Source organism: Penicillium roqueforti (genome assembly GCF_015533775.1).
Source record: "Penicillium roqueforti strain LCP96 04111 chromosome Unknown scaffold_01, whole genome shotgun sequence".
Classification (NCBI taxonomy): domain Eukaryota; kingdom Fungi; phylum Ascomycota; class Eurotiomycetes; order Eurotiales; family Aspergillaceae; genus Penicillium; species Penicillium roqueforti.
The window spans coordinates 2760257-2778686 of NW_024067565.1; the positions used below are offsets into that span (position 1 = coordinate 2760257).

Here is an 18430-nt window from a genome sequence, read left to right on the forward strand (position 1 = left end):
CAATACATATTGCCAAAGGAAAAACAAAAGGCATATCAAAAGCTGCCGTGAAAGAAGAAAACCGGGTGGCCGAATTAGTTCGCCTGGCGGGAGAGGAGGGCCCTCGCACCATCGTCCTCATCAAATTCATAGTGGCGGGTGGCACTCTCAAAAGGAACTTTCGTGGCCAGCTGAAGACCCTCCCTGTCTGTCGGAAAAAAGTTCTAGTGCTCCCTCAAAGCTCCCAACTTTTTCTACAGCTGATAAGACACTACTACAATCAGACGACGCAAAAATATTCATGTACTCCATTAACCCAGTCGCTATGGTTACTCGCTTAGTGCTTTCGTCAGCCTACCAATTTGGGTAGGAATTCATTTTCCTACTCTTCTGGGCCGCGCGACATAAGCTTTCCAGATATGTTACTTCGCTATACGGGATTAGCTATAATAGCGTGCTGGCCCACGATCTAATTGGTGGCAGCCCGGCGGAGATGTCCAGAATGGTCACATTGAGTTAGGTGTGCGCGGCCATCGGAAGCCAGTACGTCCATGCAAGCGAAAGAACACCAATAGCCGAAGTTGTCTAGCAAAAACCATCCCTTGCGGAATATTGGTGTCTTGACTTGTGATGAACAAGCACAACTTGATATACGCGTTGGCACGAGTGAGTTACCATACACGCTTCTCTCAATCGACTTTTTATTTACTAAACTCTATAGCACTTCAGTTCATTTTGGGGTTCGATCTTGCTACGACTATCTTCCGCCTTTTATTCTTGAGTCAGATCGGAGCGAATTCTGGAATGCATTAATGAATGATGTGAGCGCGGAGATAGTTGTGCTGCCGCTTTCATTGAGTGGAATCTCACCGTCGAACGCGAACGGGAATCGTGAGTGGTTCTGTGGAACTATATATACGGAATCGAGATGGCATGCCGGTGAACCGCCAAAGTATATTAAAGACCTCGAGTTTAAGTAGTCAATTTACTAACGGCGTTTAGGAAATCTCCCTAATTTACCCGGAATTACAACCGGTCAAAGATTGAACTGAGTCGCCAAGAAGCATTTGGCCCTTGCCTTTTCCCGACCCAACAGTTCCAAACCTCCAAGCGATATGGTGTACCTTGTGATGATCTAAGGGGAACGTACCTGCCACTGCAAAAGGAGCACGTACAAAACTGGGGAACAGAACGCACAAATAGTTTTCCTTTTTCTTTCCCCTCTTGTACTTAGTATTTGGACCAAATCGCACTCATTCATCTGAATTGATCTGGCACGTAATATCTCTAAGGAAAGACGATCTACGGATACTAGCGCTTCTAAGTGCAAAAATGCCTACTTTGCTTTCGGTTTCCCACTTCCCAATGGCATGCCAGTTCTGTGTGACCGGACTAGTGCCATATTCGATATTTGTTTCATTCACGGTCGACAGGCGATCGAGAGAGTTGGACCGCCGATGTTCAATCCACGCCCTGGCCGAGGGAACTGCTTCCACGGGGCTGCGATTCATACTTCATATCCAAATTAGACGTCTCGTCGAATGAGCTGGTCGACTACGCTACAAATCTTCTAGATAATTTGTCATCGGACCGAGAATCCTGCAATGCATCTTCCCGCCCGCTCATTTTTGGCACCCATGGCTCTAGGAGGCTAGTCTGCAAGAAGGCGACCCTACCTACTATCGCGAGACAATCCATAAACACCTACCCAGGGTGTATTCCGTGCTCTCAAGGGTGCGATATCTATGGGTACTCCTCACAAGGGAGCTTGGATGGCGGATTGGGCCAAGATTTCTGCCACTACGTTTGGTTTCGTGGAGTCTACCAATATGAAGTTGCTAGGTGTCGGCTATGCGCCCCGTATCATATGGGCTGATCATACCGATCATAGGAACATGGTCAAATTTGTGTCGGTGGAAGAGACTGGTTTTAGGAGGTGGAATTATCAACGAGCTAGATCGGTTGACCCCTGAAACTGTTGCTGTCTCATGTCAGGCCACGGACGCTCGGTTAGACCTCGTGGCTACAATCCTTCGCGGCCTGATGTATAACGACAGCATGATAAGACTGGAGAAAGGGGTTTGAGGATGTGCAGGGTTCAAAGAGTGGTGAAGAGTCGCCCTCCAATACCATTCTTAGGCTAGGGTGCGAGATTGTAGTTTCAGATACCAGAAGAGATGGGGATGGCTTAATTAATAGAGATGGTATTTTCTATGTGGCTTTCCCTAAGGATAGCCACTGTTTCTTGACATAGTAAACCTCTGTATAGACCCTTTAATCCTCCCGGTAAATCTTGTGCAAAATGTCTCGTCAGCGCCGAGCAAGTGATGTTATCTTCTTCCATGAGCTTCACAAAAAGACTGCCGTTTGTAACAGACTATGAAAGTTAGTCGCCGGTCGTTGAGCATCCGAATATAGAATGCCATTCAAGCAAGTCTCGGAGGAGGCGCCCTCTAGTTAAGAGATTGGTTCCTTCCTCAGCCCCGTCCTAGGTTCCAGGGTTGGTTGGGGCACAGATCCTCATTTGCCTGTTGGCCATCGTGACCTGTCATTGGCGACGGCGAAGCACTGAGGATTGTGCGTGACAGCCACCAGCGGCAACGGTGGCCCAGGAATACAGCATGGCTGCCCCCGTGGGCATAACCTTCCAAACAAAGGAGTCTTCGACGGTTGAATCAAAGAAAGATTAGCGGTGCCTGGTCCGTGCGCCATGTGATAATTCTCATTCGAAGCCACAATTTCAAAGGCTGGAGTTTCTTCGACGAAAAATCATATCAGACCGTTATAAAAAAAACGTATGACGCCACTTTCTCTTATCCAGAGGATGAAATGTAGAAAATGGACCAGTAATCCACAAGCAGACAAGTCAATCAAAGAGCCTCGATTTTGACCTTCGGCTCATCAACCGCGGGACTGCTTTTCACCTTCTTCACTGTCGGCTCAAGCCCTCGAATCTCGCTCTTACAAAGTCCCAAACCCGCCAGATCACAATCCCCGCAGCGACGTTTAACGGGCAAGCAAACCGTCTGCCCAAGCCCAACAAGCAACTTATTGATCTCATGCCATTTCTCATGTGGCAACCACGACTGCAGCGCCTTCCTCGTCTCCTCCGGCGTCTTAGTTTTATTCCAACCCCAGAGATTGGTAATGCGATGAACATGCACATCGACACCAATTCCCAAGTGTTTACCCCATGCCGCGCTCAGACAGAGGTAAGCCATTTTGGGCCCTACGCCGGGGAGTGCCATGAGACCCTCTGGAGTCGAGGGGATATCCCCGCCGTACTGGTCTCGCAAGATCAGGGCGGTAGCTTTGATGTATTTTGTTTTGTTGTTGTGGAAGCCGACTGTGCGGATTAATTCGTTTAGTCGCGTTGGGTCCACGGCTAGGATGTTGGTTAGGTTGAGGGTGCTGTCGGTGGGTTTTGAATCCTCGTTCTCTTGTTTGACTTTGATGTCTAGGGCTGGGGAGCTGCCATCTCCGAGCTCGGTGTGAAGACGTTGCATCGCTACTGCCGTGACTGTGTCTTTTGTCTGGGATGAGAGCATCAGTGCGATGAGGGTCTGGAACCGACGATCTCTTGGCGATGACGCGCGCCAGTATAGCTCTGAGCAGCCCATTGTGTCTACCGGTGCAGTTGGGTTGTTTGCCCTCATTTCTTTCACGATGTTGTACATCGTCTCCCAGTTGGACGGGGGCTCGACCTTGACTGAGCCATCTTCGTCGCGGGTTTTTCGGGCGGGGAGTCGTCTTTGTTTGGGTGCTGGTGTTGGTTTCTGATCGGGCTCATCCTTCACGATATTGTACATCGTCTCCGAATTGGACGGGGGTTCGATCTTGACCGAGCCATCTTCGTCGCGGGTCTTTCGGGCAGGGGGTCGTCTTGCCGGTGTTGGTTTCTGATCAGGCTCATCCTTCACTATGACCTTTTGTAGTTTGCCAGGACTTGCGCTCTGTTTGAGGACGCGTGTGGTTATGAGGCTCGCGTTGCGCCTTTGGCGCTTCGTTGGTGGTTCAAGGAGGTCTTCGATGTCGGCCGTGTCGGCCTCAGAGAGATCGGAGAGCTCGGAGAGCGAAGATTCATCCTCACTTTTGACGGCAGACCAACTCGGAGTCACCGAGACAGTTTCTGGTTCTATCTTCACGGTCGGAGTCGCGTTTGGGTTGTAGGCGAAACTTTTCAAAGCGCTGACATTGCAGCTACGCGTCTGTCGTCGGATAGGGGGCGAGAGGGCCTGCAGCACCTTCGCCGTGTCTTTTGAAGTGCGAGAAGTGCGCATGTCGATTTAACAGCAGTTGAACTCTAAGACAGTCAATAGCCAGTCGAAACGGTTGGAAAGTAATTTCACGTGAGTGTCCTCGGATGATCGATCCATGGGCCGGCCAGAACCTCCCCAACCTCGGTGCTTACAGTGCCGACCGACTTTCCCAACTCCGTGGGGGCGCACTTCCATACACATCTAATTTATACCGTCTACCATATTCGACATGCAGTCTCAGGCCTCTCCTTTTATGGCAGCAAAGCGACTCTCGAAAGAGCTGGAGACTTATCAGGAGGAGGGAGAGAATGAAATATTCCTATACCTACGTCCCGTCGATGAGGCTGATCTACTACTCTGGGAAGCTGTATTGAAGGGCCCAGTTGGAACACCGTACGAGGGTAAGTTCACGAAGTCCAGATCTCGATCTGCGGTCGGGTCATTCCACGCAGTCAATCTAATGTGGCAACAGGTGGACTTTGGCACCTTACTATTGAAGTCCCGCCGACCTACCCTAATGCGCCGCCGACCGTCCAATTCACGACTAAAATCGTGCACCCGAATATCAAATTCGACACAGGCAAGGTCTGTTTGTCGCTCTTGGATGACGATTGGAGTCCGCTTGGGGGTCTCGCGGCCGTAGTCAAGGCTGTTCAGCTGCTGTTGACCGAACCAAATCCGGATTCGCCGATGAATGTTGAGATTTCGATACTACTGCGCGATGGGGATGTGGCTGGTTATGAGAGTGTTGTCCGGTACCTGACCGAGGAGCAGCGGTGGGTGGAAGATCTGGCTGTTGGACGGTGACGATGGTTTCTTGAACCAGACATACCCTACCGCTCTGCACATTCCGATCATCTCATCTCGTCTCGGCTACCCTGCGCCTATTATACATACGAGTCCCCGAATCCTCACATTCTGAGCCACGGAGTTCACTTTTGGCATTCCTATCATCTTGCATACCTTGCATCTACCTACATATGAATCGACGAATCAACGAGTCAATAAGCTAAGAGTTTAATAATTGAGCACAATTTTTGCATGATCTTCAATTTCAGAGCGAAGATTAAGACTGAAAGTAATCACATGAAGACTAGCGTGTGCTATGCGCTGTAAATGTTGGAGACCGCTGTTAAAACCCGAGAAACAAAAGGTCAAATGCGGCGGAATAATGAATGCCAGCCATAAACGCCCAAGAAAATAAGGAGAGACAAGAGCAGGGGTCGTCACGGGTCATGCAGAGAGATAGTACAATGACAATTGTCATGAAGATGCAGAGCCAATGCGATGTGCTGAAAAACGCCGTTCGAAATGATAATGCAAGTTAGGCGAGAAGGCAAAGAATTGTTCATCCATTAGAGGGCCATTGCGACCACGACGGCGCCACCAACCATGGCGACGACCTCACGAGCCATGCCGGTAGCCATCGCGGCGGCATTGGTTTGCAGACCGGGCTTGCCGACGGTGGTAGTCGAGGTCTTGTGGGCGGCCGTCGGGGTGATGACTGTGATAGAGGTGATGGTGCTCAGGCTGCCATCGGGCAAGGTGCTTGTGCTCTTGAAGGTGGACGTGCTCAGGCTGGTCTGCTCGGTGGTTTGCGCAGAGGTAGTTGACTGATTGGTGGTGGACGAGGTGGATGAGGATGAGCTGGACGAGGACGAGGACGAGGTGCTCGTGGCAGTGGACAAAGTCGAAGGGATACTGGTAGTCGACTGAGTGGACTCGGTAGTGGTAGTCGAGGACGCCGTAGTGGCAGTGGTCGGCTGAGCAGTGGTGGAGGTTGAGGCTGTGGTAGAGGTTTCAGTGGAGACCGATGCAGAGCTGGTGGAGCTGGTCTCACTAGTAGAGCTGGCGCTGGTCTCAGTGGTCTCACTGGTGGAGCTAGCCGTGGTACTGGTTGGCTGAGCGCTGGTTGTTGGCTCGGCGCTAGACGAGCTGGTCTCACTGGTCGCAATGGCTGAGCTGGTCTCACTAGTCTCGCTGGTCGCACTGGCTGAGCTGGTCGTACTGGGTGCACTGGTCGCGCTGGTCTCACTGGTCGCACTGGGCGTACTTGTCTCAGTCGCACTGGTCTCAGCAGCCGAGGTGGTGGCGGGCTCAGAGGTGGATTCGGCGCTGGCTGAAGTCACAGTAGACGCCGGCAGCGTGGTTGCCTCCGAGCTAGCAGTAGCATTGTCCTGGCGCTTGGCCAGTCTCATCAGGCTGGCAATGACGGGTTCCTCACCTTGCAGAGCTTCGGCGGCATGAAGGTCAGTCTGGAAGATTCCATGACGGAATTTGGCGGAGAGAGCATGCAAGGCATCATGGAGCGAGGCTGCCTTGATGTCGGCATCCTGGAGAGACTCACGTTGCGAGGTCCCCTGCACTAACTCTGCTGCGAAGACTGCAGACAGAGCGAGCAGCGTCACAAAGAGCAATTGAAGCAAGCTGATACGCAGCATGGTGAGTAGTTGAAGATCGGCCGATCTACTGATAAGGTGGATGGGTAAGACGAGGAAGAGAGGGGGAGAAAGAGCAAAAGAACAAAGGTGAGATTTTAGGGAAAGATGAGTGGAAGAAAGCACCAAGACCCATAGTGGCGATTATATCGATTTTTCGTATCTTTCTTGATTTTCCGTCGCACTAGTGAAGATACACCCGAGCATCATCGGCGTGGCTGATTTTTTCACCAGTCACACATGTCGGATCGGCCCCAAACGAACGCTTATACAGAGCCGATGTGAACTATTTTGGACGTTATACTATATTTGTACTATATTTGTGCAGGCCACGACTACAGCGCAAAAGTAAAAAGAGGCCGTTCTCCACTATAATTGGCCGGGTCTCAGCCCTTTAGGGGGCTAACAATAGCAACCGTGGAAACAAGAATAGAAGTGTTGTCATGCAATATTTCCTTTTTACTCCATTGGGAGATTTGAGCGGCAAAAGGGGTATGTATTTCCCCTGGAGCTCTGATTCGAGCGTCATTAGTATAATATCAACTTGAGTCAGAACACCCTGAACTAGTTCCTAACTGTACGAATAACAATATCGGAATCCCGTCGGATCCATAACCTCCCCGACCGATCGAGACCGATCAAGAACACCGAACTCCATCTCCATATCAAGCGTAACAAGCGGCGCGTCCGGCGGATTCAGAATTCGGTTCGTACCGTTGAGTGCGAACCGATGCCCCTCGTCCTTCGCCTGCCAGATACTCCACGTCCGATCGATCATACTGTGGTGCAGCATAAAAGCCGGGTCTTGTGGAGACGTGAACAGATCTTGCAGGGTGGCCCCGAGGCTGAAATGCCCGCCGCCGTGCACGCCCAGCACCCCGCCCGGCCGTGCGGGCCAGTAGTCCATGACGGTTTGGAAATCGGAAATATTGGGCGCGGCCAGGAGTCGGTCGACGATGGTCTCGTTGTCGTAGTTGCTGCTGACGAAATTGTTCAGACTTCGGTTGAAACAGTGCGGGTTGTAATCGAAGCCTGGCGCGGGAAGTTTGGTTAATGAGACGATGTTGCGGTCGAATGGGCCCATGTGCACGATCATGTCTTTGAAGGGTCCGCATCGCACGCAGCCACCGCCCGATCCTCGGGGTATGGTTATTGAGCCGCCGGAAAGGTTTTGTTCGTCGGGATTGTGTTCCCCGTCGCCCGAGAGGGAGCTGTCGCTGCAGTCGAAGAGCGGGCTGGCCTTGAGGTTTTCCGACCATAATGGCCAATTCCAGTACCTGGTTCGTGTTATTACAATTTGGGGTCATAATGAATGAATGACACTTACGGCAGATATCCAGAGTACCCACACTCGTCTCGCAGGGCTTTCTCCCAGAGCCAGAGGAAGTGACGGTGCCACGGGAGGAACAGACCACTCAGATGGACATTGAGTGTGTAATTGATATGGGTGCTTATGGTATATTAGTACTCGGTCTCTAGCATCGATGAAGCTGGAACCTACGCCACAAAATCATCGAATCGGTTCCGCACGCCTGGGTACTCCTCTCTTGGAAGATGCTGGGGCTTCCCTTGCAAACACAATACCGCATTGGTATAGTCGATCCGCTCAGCTCGCTCCAACTCTCCCCTATGTAATATCAGTCTCAATTGGCCCTGAAAACACCAGAAAACACAAACCATTCCTTCCGCTCAGCAATATTCTGACTTCCACACAATTGCTCCGGCAGGGAGATGTCGATATCGATACCGAACAGGGAGGACTCCGCCGAAACCAAAGTCCCCAAGACAATGACCAAGAAAGACGGATAGAAACCAATCATCCTGTCAATCCCACAAAAATCCCGATCTGCGTTTAAAATTGTCGCAGGATCTCCCTGCCCGGTCCATGAACAACACTATTTATAAGTAACCCCCCACTATCGAGCCAATAAATCCTGCTCGTACCCCTTGTATGATCTGTAAGTAGATGGAATATTTAAGATTAGCCTCTTTCAATGAACTGCAAAAATACTTGGCTATGCGGTTCCAGGCCTGTCAGTGTTGTGAGCTGTCACTCGGGGCCAATGTGCCTACATCATACATGCCCCATAAGTGGCGATGCACATCTTCCCCTGCATGAAATGAAGCGATAGGGGCTCTAGTCGTTCACTGCAGACCCTCCCCAAAACCTAGCCAGCTCGCTCCAAGCCAATTATCTTACTTGTTTATGAGATGCTTTATCGTCAGATCTATGTTGTACCTAGGCGAACTGTCAGAATTTGATGTGCATACTTGGCCCCCGTAATCTAGCGGTGGGGAAGAGAGTGTTCTAGTCGAATTTTAAATTAGCTGCGTTTGTTGTTACGTGCTGGATTATTTCTAACAGAAGAAGTGCATTGTTTAACGAAATAACAGGTATAGAGAGGAATGGAAAGGAAAAGGAATCGACAGGGCCGTAAGGGAGTTTGTGGGGTCCTTCTAAGTAAACGATATAAAACTCGAACGCTCGCTTACATTCCCTTACGCATCGGGAAGGTAGGTTTGTCCACTGGACCTACTAGATATGACCTACTAGACGCTAGATCGTGGTATAACCCCCGGGGAAAAGTATATTTAGTCCCTGAATGCTAGCTTCTCGTTATCCATATAGTCGTCTAATTGTAAGACCCTTAGGTGCAGTTGCCTAAGTATACTTAGGGATAATGGTGGATCGGGAAATAGAGATAGAATATAGGGTGGTTGTATGTGAACTAATAGCTGCCTCTCCAGAGAAGCAGCCTATGGGGATAATACCGCACCGACGGAATCAACTCCAAAGTATCTATACGGACGACCAAGTTGATTGGAAATCAACTTGGCTCAAATAACAACTCATTTCATACCTCTGAATTACAACCGGTCTGTCGGGCGAATCGCCATTCCGAAATTGGTCAGAATCCAACTGGCGCCTCCCTAACATCAGTAGTCCGTGGACCCGTTTCACTAAACGAAAACCAAAGCCTTGTTGTGGAAAAGGTTATGTGTGACATCCTTGGCTGTACTAGTAATCCTCATGACTCTTCTATGTGGAAACAGGGTCTGTTTTATGTAGGTGAATGTGGGGTGGGAAAAGGCCATATCATTAGAGCGATTGTCGCAGCGATGGTCCTGGTTCACCGTAAGGAATAAGTCATCCTTATGACGCCCACATGAGCAGTTTCTGATGCCATTGATGGTAGCACGTATCATGCCTCACTCGGAATTTCGCTCAACCGATACAGACGTGATGGGGTTAGTCCCCGAGTTCGCAGACTATGGGCTCGGAAGACGGTCATGATCACAGACGCGATCAGCATGGTCGACCTGGCCGCATTGTCTACACACTGCAAGACTGTTCGATCCCTGGCTAGATCATCAACCGATCTTGTTGCAGGACTGCCCTGGGATCGATTTTACGGGGTGATCTACGATGAGCAGATGCGCCAGGACCAGGACGTATCATACAGAGATTTGCTACGGAGGTCCGGTACGCTGACGTGCGACGACTTGGCAACGCCCAATTCAAAGGCCATTTCTTCGCTCTCCGATCCACAATTCCAAACATCACCGGCCATCGTCAAATTGAATTCGTTGCGGCATGTCATATAAACGTCAGAAAATCTTCGTTTTTCCAGCCCTCCACACTCGAACAAAATCCTCAGGCCCGACCGCCCTTCATCTGCGAGCTGATGACTTGCTTGGTTTGCTTAAGGCGCTAAGGTCCCATTTCCTGGGTCTATTATATACACTGCTTCCATGCCTGATGTTGATGTGCCAAAAGCGGATTGGCCGGTTCATAAGGGAAAGGTGGGGGATGTTTGATGCCAATATGACTTATATTGAATACAACTGGCTACCAAGTTATCTTGTGGGCTGGTCTTTCACTAGAGTCCACTCTACTGGCCTCCGTCGCTATACACCACATTATCTCGCGGATTTCTTGAACCTCTTCTCGATTTTTACCGGTCTCTTAAATATTCGGTGGCAATAAGACAGCTCTAGATTTGAAAGCCTGCCATTTGCGGCTCATTGCAGCTTTTACCGATGATGTAATAGCTATCATCGTTTCAAGTAAGTGATGAACCAATCTTAGCCATGCAATGGTAGCGACACCCACTCCAATAATCTGGGGATCTGGGAATCTGGGGAAACATCCATGGCTAAGCAATCTCGCATGTTCGGAAATGGGTTTTATCCTATACGAAGTATAATATTGAACACCGTTCTCACAATTGAATCCATCACGATGGAATGTTCCAGCCGCATCATCATGTCATATATTGTGTTCCTCCATACTTCTCTCAAATCAAGAGAAAAACCAAAGTAATTCTACCAAGGAATACCATAGGTAGCGCGATGTCACGAGCGAAAAAATTGAATATATATTCGTCAATCCATCTTCTAGCCGTCCTCGATAGGAATTGAGTAAAATTGAACATCTCCCATCAATTACACTTCAAAAAATGTTCTTCCAAAGATCCTCACTACTTGCGTTCATTTCACTGCATCTGGGCTTCATTCCAAGGACCGCCGGTCAAGTGCAGGCCAATTGCCTAAGTCAACAGATCTTGAATAATGATTTGAATAATTGTATATGTGCGGGGGGCAACAATGAATGCCAGAAACAGTGTCCAGTTGGACCTGTTGCGCCAGTTATGCCAGCTCCAAACTGTGGGAGCCATCTACTCGGACACCTGCACTTGGATGACTGTGAACACCATTGCTTGACAGAATCAAATGACTTCTGTAAATCCTGTTGGATCTGGAACCTACCTCTCTGTCTTTGCTTGCAGAATGGTGGATGTCTGCAAAGCTCCAAAAACGCACCTTACTGGGTCAAAATCACCTCGACACTAGCGACCACGAATTTAGCAATCCCGGACATTTTGAACCTGCAAGAAAATCACAAACTCCTGGCTGGATACGGGTGGGATTTTGGGCAGGAGACGGCATCCGACCCAAAAACCGAGTCGCTAGTTATCAACTCAGCCTACTCGATCACGGAGAATCAAATTCACATGCACGTTTGTAACATTAATACCAAGATGCGCGACTGGTTGGCTACCCTCTATCAATCCTCCCCTTCAGCCTATCAAACACTGGTTGAAATTCCACCACCATATCCTGCTGGAGAGAAAATGTTCTGCCGCGCGTCGCAAACCGCTGATCAGACTATCCCGGGGGATTCGATCTCCGATGATATCAACTCAGTCATTCAGCAGCAGCCTGTTTGCAAGTACTTTGTGGGTGCGGCCGTGATCAGAGATTCGAAGCACTATACCTGGGTATGTGTGACGGCCGATCATCTTAGTGCGGAATATGGAAGATTCTGTGCCTGATTTTGCTGGAGGCATCTGTCAATTGTCGGAGTATACGGACCGACATACCGGAGGATTGTAATTTAGTTTATGTAGTTAATCATGGCCCCGTATAAATTGTGCTAGGCGGCCAATACAGATATTTTTACACATACAGCCCAGCTGACAGTTATGAGCCCGGTTCGCACTGGACGAGACTAGTATTGATTGGTGTAGTATCTAGCACCAGCTAGAAGTCTCTCGCGAAGCCGCAAGCTATACGAAGCTATATATATAGCTACCCCTATCGTCTAGTAATAGACTCGGTATCGATCCTCTCCGCCACAAAGGAAAAACTGAAGGACGTACCTCAATAGCGTATCTAGTTCGCTAAAGTATAATTGTATGTAACGCAGAAGAACGTCTAGGAGCTATGCAACCTAGACACCCCGTCAATAGATATCAACCACTTCACTTTAGCGAAGAAACTCCGGCTTTGTTCTAGATAGTTGAGGATTTTTGTGGGTGACCTGGATATCTTGGGGTCATTGAGGGAACTCGATTGCGTATTTTCATATTGGGTTTCGACGACTGAGTATGAAACTCTATGCCAAGCTTGGGTTGATCTCTTGTTTTATAGTGTTGGGTCGCTCTTGCCTTCCCGGCTTTATAGCTCCTTCCTCTCTCAGTCTCTCACTCTGCTTTTTTGTTTTGTGTCGTGAAACCTTGTCGTGTGCCCTTGATCTAGGTAGTCTAGTATGTGAGCGTGCGTTATAGATAAGCCAGCTTTAAGCTTTTCTTTAGACATGGGATAGAGTAGAACCACTGCGAGGAAAATGGTCTGCGGAACCAACGAGGAAGATACATGGAGAGCGTCATGAATACATATTTAATATTGACCCAGGTCCTGCGAATTCTTGGGCGAAGCCCTTATGCACAAAACACTACCATATGCACAAAACACTACCATGATGCTCCGAAGGCTTTTTGGAACAGGTCATACCCCAAGCCATAGCTTCCTGGGCTCACATCATTGCCAAGTATCGCCTCGGAAAATTGAGTTTGTGGGTAGACTTCTTGCTTAGGTCCTGCCCTTCTGGCTCTTTTCTTACAGCCACTGAATCCTGCATATACCCATTCTCTACATCCCATCCATAAGAAACATCAGTTCCCATTGTGCTGGCTATTCAGTTCGCCCATCAATTGAGCACTCTAATACATTGCCTATCTCTCTGCCGCCGAAGTTGGTATGAAGCCACTTGTGACTTTCTGGGTGTTCTTGGCTTATGAGCTTGTGAATTGAATACGGCGACGGTTCTCAGTGGGTATGATTTCTTTTGCCGCAAGCTGGTCTTGGACGCGTCGCCTGTGTCAAGCTCTGTTATTATTGGGTCGGGTAGAAATGAATCTGGGGATCTCAAGGCCAATGGTGAACCGTGGATTTGTCTTGTGTACGGGGTTGTGGTCTTGCGATGGCCCGAGGGATGTTCCATGGTTGTTGCAGCTTGGCAAGGCGGTGAACGGGGACAGAATAATTACGGTCGCAGATTCTCTCAGCTAGCGAGTTTCAGGTCCAACCCACTTGAAATATTCTAGAAGCTCACCCTTACGCAACTGGGAGGTATGGCGTCGGGTCTGGGTTGAGTGTTGACAGCTGAAAATGGCAAGAATACCGAATTAATGAGACGATCTGAGCTAAATATGGCCATATACTCCTGAGATTTGTCGTGATTTGTCGATCTGGTTGAGGTCATGTTAGTACAATACACGATGTACAGAAACAAGGTGATGCGTTGTACAGGGTAAGAGAAATAGCATGTCATTTGATATACGGAATACGAGTCTGGCATTGTTCAAGCGAGTGTCTCAGGTCTATGTATAGACTGTTTGAGGCGAGTGGTCATACCTTGGCTTGGTGGCGTCGAGACAGACGGTTTTAGCGAGTAAACAAGTAAACAGTCGGATTAATTTGTGATTGGAGTATTCTAGAATCCGAGCGCGTTTGATGTTGACCCCTATGTAGTTTGACCCCCTTAGACCCTTTTAATGACAATAGCGTTGGACCCCAGACCCCTGAAGAGATCGACTTGCCTAGATGGAGATGCGTCATGCCAAGCTAGGGTTATCCACCAGGATATATAGTCGGGGTACTACTAGTGAGGGTATGTTGTGTAAATGGGTATACGCGTCTATATAGGAGCATTGATAAATATAGTCATACATACATGCCAGTTCATTGTCTATAATGTTGTACTCGTAAGTTGGATAGGACCTGACGATCCAAGAAACAAATAAATAGATAATATAAATGAAATATATCGAATTGGCCAATCAAAGCCATGAATCGAGGGTCATCCCCACTGTTAATCCACCGTCGACCCTTGCTGATCGGAACAAAACAGCGAGGATGTGCATAGGACCTTGGCATAGCACAGCCCACGGGTCTTGGCCCAAAACCCTTTATCCCTTGCTCTTGCTGTCTTCTCTTCTCCTTCCTTTCAGATTTCGTTTCTCAGTCTGTCATTCACTCTCTTTTAATCCGAGCGCATCTTTCTCCCACTCTCGTTTATCCAATCGCTCTTTTATTTATTCTCACATTATGAAGTCCACAGTAGCTTCCATGGCCACGGCCATCACCTTGGGTGCCTCGACCGTCCTTGGTGCCGCAACCAACCTCCAGGCCCGTAGCAGTGATATCACTCCGATCACTGTCAAGGGTAACGCCTTCTTCAAGGGCAGCGACCGGTTCTACATGCGCGGTGTCGACTACCAGCCCGGTGGTTCTTCCAACCTGACCGATCCTATCGCTGATGCCGATGGGTGCAAGCGTGACATCAAGTACTTCAAGGAATTGGGCCTGAACACTATCCGTGTCTACTCCGTCGATAATTCTCAGGACCACGACGAGTGCATGACTGCCCTCGCTGATGCCGGCATCTACCTCGTTCTCGATGTCAACACCCCCAAGTACTCCATCAACCGTGCCGAGCCTGAGATGTCCTACAACGATGTCTATCTTCAGTACATCTTCGCCACCATCGAGATGTTCGCCAAGTACGACAACACCTTGGCCTTCTTCTCTGGTAACGAGGTCATCAACGACGGTCCCTCCTCCAAGGCTGCTCCCTACGTCAAGGCTGTCACCCGTGATATGCGCACTTACCTCCGCTCTCGCAAGCTCCGCTCCGTCCCTGTCGGATACTCCGCCGCCGATGTCGACACCAACCGTCTCGAGATGGCCGAGTACATGAACTGCGGTACCGATGACGAGCGCAGTGACTTCTTCGCCTTCAACGACTACTCCTGGTGTGACCCCTCTTCCTTCACCACCTCCGGCTGGGACCAGAAGGTGAAGAACTTCACTGGCTACGGACTTCCCCTCTTCCTTTCCGAGTACGGCTGCAACATCAACACCCGCAAGTTCGAGGAGGTCAAGTCTCTCTACTCCACCGAGATGACTCCGGTCTACTCTGGCGGTCTGGTCTACGAGTACACCGAGGCGGGCAACAAGTACGGCTTGGTTACTGTCTCTGGTGACTCCGTTACTACCAACTCCGATTACAAGGCTCTCAAGACTGCCTTCGATGACACCAAGAACCCCACTGGCAACGGCGGCTACAACTCCACCGGTGGTGCCTCCGGTTGCCCTAAGATGCAGAAGCCTAACTGGGACGTCGACACTGATGCTCTCCCTGCCATGCCCTCCCCTGCCAAGAAGTACCTGACCGCAGGTGCCGGCAAGGGCGATGGATTCGCCGGCAAGGGCAGCCAGAACTCCGGCACCAAGTCCACCACCACTGCCACCCAGGGCTCCGGTGACGTCGCTGCTGCCACTAGCGGTTCCACTACTTCTGCTACTAGCACCAGCTCCACTGGTGCTGCCCCCAGCCTCAAGCCTTTCCAGTTCAGCTTCGCCCCCGCTACCGTCGGCCTAGTCACTGTCGTGTCGGCTGTCTTTGGCGCTAGCTTCATCCTTCTGTAATGCTCCTACCTTTATGAAGGGGCTTCATACTTTTTTCGATTCTCCCTGACTTGTATCTTTTTTAACTGGCTTTCATCTTTTACCCCGTGATGATCATCGCTTGGGCTTGGCAAATTGGAGGACGGCGGGTTGCTTTCCAGTTGGTTTATTCAGCCCTTGGTATCTAGTGTTCAATGAAACAGAGCTTAACTGCTCATATATTATCTTGCTAGTAACTGCGCTAGCAGGAAATCTCACTAAACCGTAATTCCAATCAAACACCCTCAGCAAGAGCTTGTCTCCGCGACTTCGACAGTGGATCAAAATACGGGATCTCTCCAAGCGAAACGACCCGATTACCCTGGCGCTTCCCATTGTAGTCACTGTCCTGTATTAGCATTTCAACTCTGACCATATAAACCAAAGCAGAAATAGTCCTACTCACTTGGTAGCAGTATGATAAACCGACCGACTAAACACACCAACGTCAGCATATCACCCATCTTCTTCATGAAGTAAATATCATACTTATCCCAAATAGCAAGATCATTCCTCCCCCATCTAAACCGAACCTGCAAATCATGATTCTCAAACAGAAGTCGGTTGACTATATATCCCAACGACACATATTAGCGAAGTATCCCTCAGCCTGTATCTAGTCGAACTTACACAGTTTCTTCAAGACCTCGCTCTCGAGCTGCGTCACACCCTCAATCCAGCCATGCTCGACCTGCTGTCCCGCGCCGAAAAGACTCTTCCAGCCTGTAACCGGGTTCGTTCGGATGAGGGGGCTGTTTGTGTTCAATGAGTTAGTTTTTGCATGATCAGTCTTGGGTGACGGTCAGAAGATAGGCGAGTAGTGTCTTACTGCGTCGCTTTGAAATCAAACCCTGTATTCTCCGGTGCGCCCCTATCACCTTCGATTAGGTCTATGCCGTGTTCTTTGGCGATTTTGTTGAATGCAGGCTGTTTTGTTATCAGTACATATACTTAATTGTTGCACATTTTATCCGGTGAATGCAGCGAGTGAGTGAGTGCGGGTTACTTGGTTACGTACCTGGTAATGCACGACCTTCAACTCTTCCGCTAACTTCTGGATACTTGGCGAGAGTCGATCGTACAGCTCATACCCCGATGCCCAGAGGGTATCGCCGCCGGACTGGTCTTCGGGGAGGTCTGTTATCTTTAGCAGAGCGTAGTCGGATGGGACGCGTTCGAATGTTATGCTTGGATGATTTTTAGCTTATTTCCGCGTTATGGGTTTGGGTTCAGCACTGCGTTCAGCACTGGGGAGTGAGTAGGAGGGAAGCATACTCTGCATGCCATCCTTGGCTTGCGAGGCGGCCGTTCAGTGGCTTGTATCTGTCGCCGTATAGTTTGCGGTTGACCTACGGCTGTCAGATATAGTGCTTTATGCTGCTAGGTATTCGGAGGGGAAGTTACCTCGGAAGAAATGACGGAAATCTCATCGTCCAGGTGACCATTCTCGTCGACTGCGATTCCTCGCTTGCTATTTGCGACGGCGTGGCGGTGGAGCTGTACATAAGCATATGTTTTTCAATAGTTGACTAGATCTATTGCGTGGGATCTGCTCACCTTTGATGTACTCGGCTTCCCAGTTAACTCGCCCAGCTTCTGACCGAGAACCTTTTGCTCCTCGGAGGAGATATCCTGGTCGCGGAAGAACACAACGCCCCGTTCGGAGACTATGTGGTGTTAGTGTTTGGTTCATTTGGTGGATCTTTGTTCAGTATAAAATATACTATAATAGACTCACCAAGGATAGCCAAATCCCGGATCTTCGCCTCGTCTTTCAGAATATCGGTGAGTTGCACACGTGGGAACTCAGTCCCGATAATGGGTGTCGTGTTGAAGTTCTCGTACTCATTCAAGCTTCCTGATGACTTGAGTGGTGAGCGAAGAATACTGGGTTGCGGGGTATCGGTGGCCTTGGCTTTGATATCTAGATCCTCGGCATGGTCCTGTGTAGTGATTGCTGGCGACATTGTGATGCGTGTGAGTGGTATATCGTGTATTGATCCAAAATGAATTACGTCGTCTATTGTTGAGGAGTATTATGTGCGGTTTGACAAGTATATCTCTCCTCGTAAGTCGTAAGAAGGTTCGTCTATGCCGGGCTGTGATCTTGCACCATCGCCTCTAAAGTTTCATCTTCGAGGCACGGATTGGCCTGTCTTGTGATGACGACACAGTGCTTACAGTTTGGACATTGTTTTGGTGGGATGGTGTCATCTCTATCTCATGAAGTTGGTCAATTGAGGGTTCTCCGTGTACATGTAGCAATCTGTGCCGTATATGGCGTATAAGAGGGTGATGAGGAGTACCAATTGCAAAATCAGGATTTCATCGTATAATTACTATTGATAGGCTTAACAATACGAGTTGTTCTGCGAATTCGGAGGTTACAGACACATCGATAGTCCATATTTTGTTCTATAAAAATATAAATACCGCTCTAGCTAAGATATTACCTGTACA

The 18430-nt window shown here is 49.3% G+C and overlaps 8 protein-coding genes across 8 annotated transcripts; 4 read left to right on the forward strand and 4 right to left on the reverse strand.

Annotated features, from left to right (window-relative positions):
- Positions 1-609: 609 nt before the first annotated feature.
- Positions 610-994, forward strand: LCP9604111_42 (uncharacterized protein; the record flags this gene model as incomplete). Its single annotated transcript, XM_039068357.1, has 4 exons — positions 610-645; positions 701-719; positions 766-931; positions 982-994. 4 exons carry the CDS (start codon positions 610-612, stop codon positions 992-994), a joined length of 234 nt encoding a protein of 77 aa, XP_038932590.1.
- Positions 995-2849: 1855 nt separating this feature from the next.
- LCP9604111_43 (endonuclease III domain-containing protein) lies at positions 2850-4259 on the reverse strand (the record flags this gene model as incomplete). The annotated part of the gene is made up of 1 exon (XM_039068358.1): positions 2850-4259. One exon carries the CDS (start codon positions 4257-4259, stop codon positions 2850-2852), a length of 1410 nt encoding a protein of 469 aa, XP_038932591.1.
- Positions 4260-4467: 208 nt separating this feature from the next.
- pex4 (putative ubiquitin conjugating enzyme (UbcJ)) lies at positions 4468-5045 on the forward strand (the record flags this gene model as incomplete). Its single annotated transcript, XM_039068359.1, has 2 exons — positions 4468-4639; positions 4711-5045. The coding sequence occupies 2 exons, from the start codon at positions 4468-4470 to the stop codon at positions 5043-5045; spliced, it is 507 nt and encodes a 168-aa protein (XP_038932592.1).
- A 548-nt stretch (positions 5046-5593) lies between these two features.
- LCP9604111_45 (putative GPI anchored cell wall protein (Dan4)) lies at positions 5594-6679 on the reverse strand (the record flags this gene model as incomplete). Its single annotated transcript, XM_039068360.1, has 2 exons — positions 5594-6024; positions 6079-6679. The coding sequence occupies 2 exons, from the start codon at positions 6677-6679 to the stop codon at positions 5594-5596; spliced, it is 1032 nt and encodes a 343-aa protein (XP_038932593.1).
- Positions 6680-7247: 568 nt separating this feature from the next.
- LCP9604111_46 (tyrosinase family protein) lies at positions 7248-8496 on the reverse strand (the record flags this gene model as incomplete). Its single annotated transcript, XM_039068361.1, has 4 exons — positions 7248-7953; positions 8004-8126; positions 8178-8303; positions 8354-8496. 4 exons carry the CDS (start codon positions 8494-8496, stop codon positions 7248-7250), a joined length of 1098 nt encoding a protein of 365 aa, XP_038932594.1.
- Positions 8497-11328: 2832 nt separating this feature from the next.
- On the forward strand, positions 11329-12012 carry LCP9604111_48 (uncharacterized protein; the record flags this gene model as incomplete). Its single annotated transcript, XM_039068363.1, has 1 exon — positions 11329-12012. One exon carries the CDS (start codon positions 11329-11331, stop codon positions 12010-12012), a length of 684 nt encoding a protein of 227 aa, XP_038932596.1.
- A 2557-nt stretch (positions 12013-14569) lies between these two features.
- On the forward strand, positions 14570-15952 carry gel1 (1,3-beta-glucanosyltransferase gel1; the record flags this gene model as incomplete). Its single annotated transcript, XM_039068364.1, has 1 exon — positions 14570-15952. The coding sequence occupies one exon, from the start codon at positions 14570-14572 to the stop codon at positions 15950-15952; it is 1383 nt and encodes a 460-aa protein (XP_038932597.1).
- A 253-nt stretch (positions 15953-16205) lies between these two features.
- On the reverse strand, positions 16206-17937 carry LCP9604111_50 (TauD/TfdA dioxygenase family protein; the record flags this gene model as incomplete). The annotated part of the gene is made up of 10 exons (XM_039068365.1): positions 16206-16314; positions 16377-16403; positions 16460-16538; positions 16601-16722; positions 16800-16897; positions 16989-17157; positions 17246-17319; positions 17375-17467; positions 17528-17637; positions 17709-17937. 10 exons carry the CDS (start codon positions 17935-17937, stop codon positions 16206-16208), a joined length of 1110 nt encoding a protein of 369 aa, XP_038932598.1.
- Positions 17938-18430: the final 493 nt, after the last annotated feature.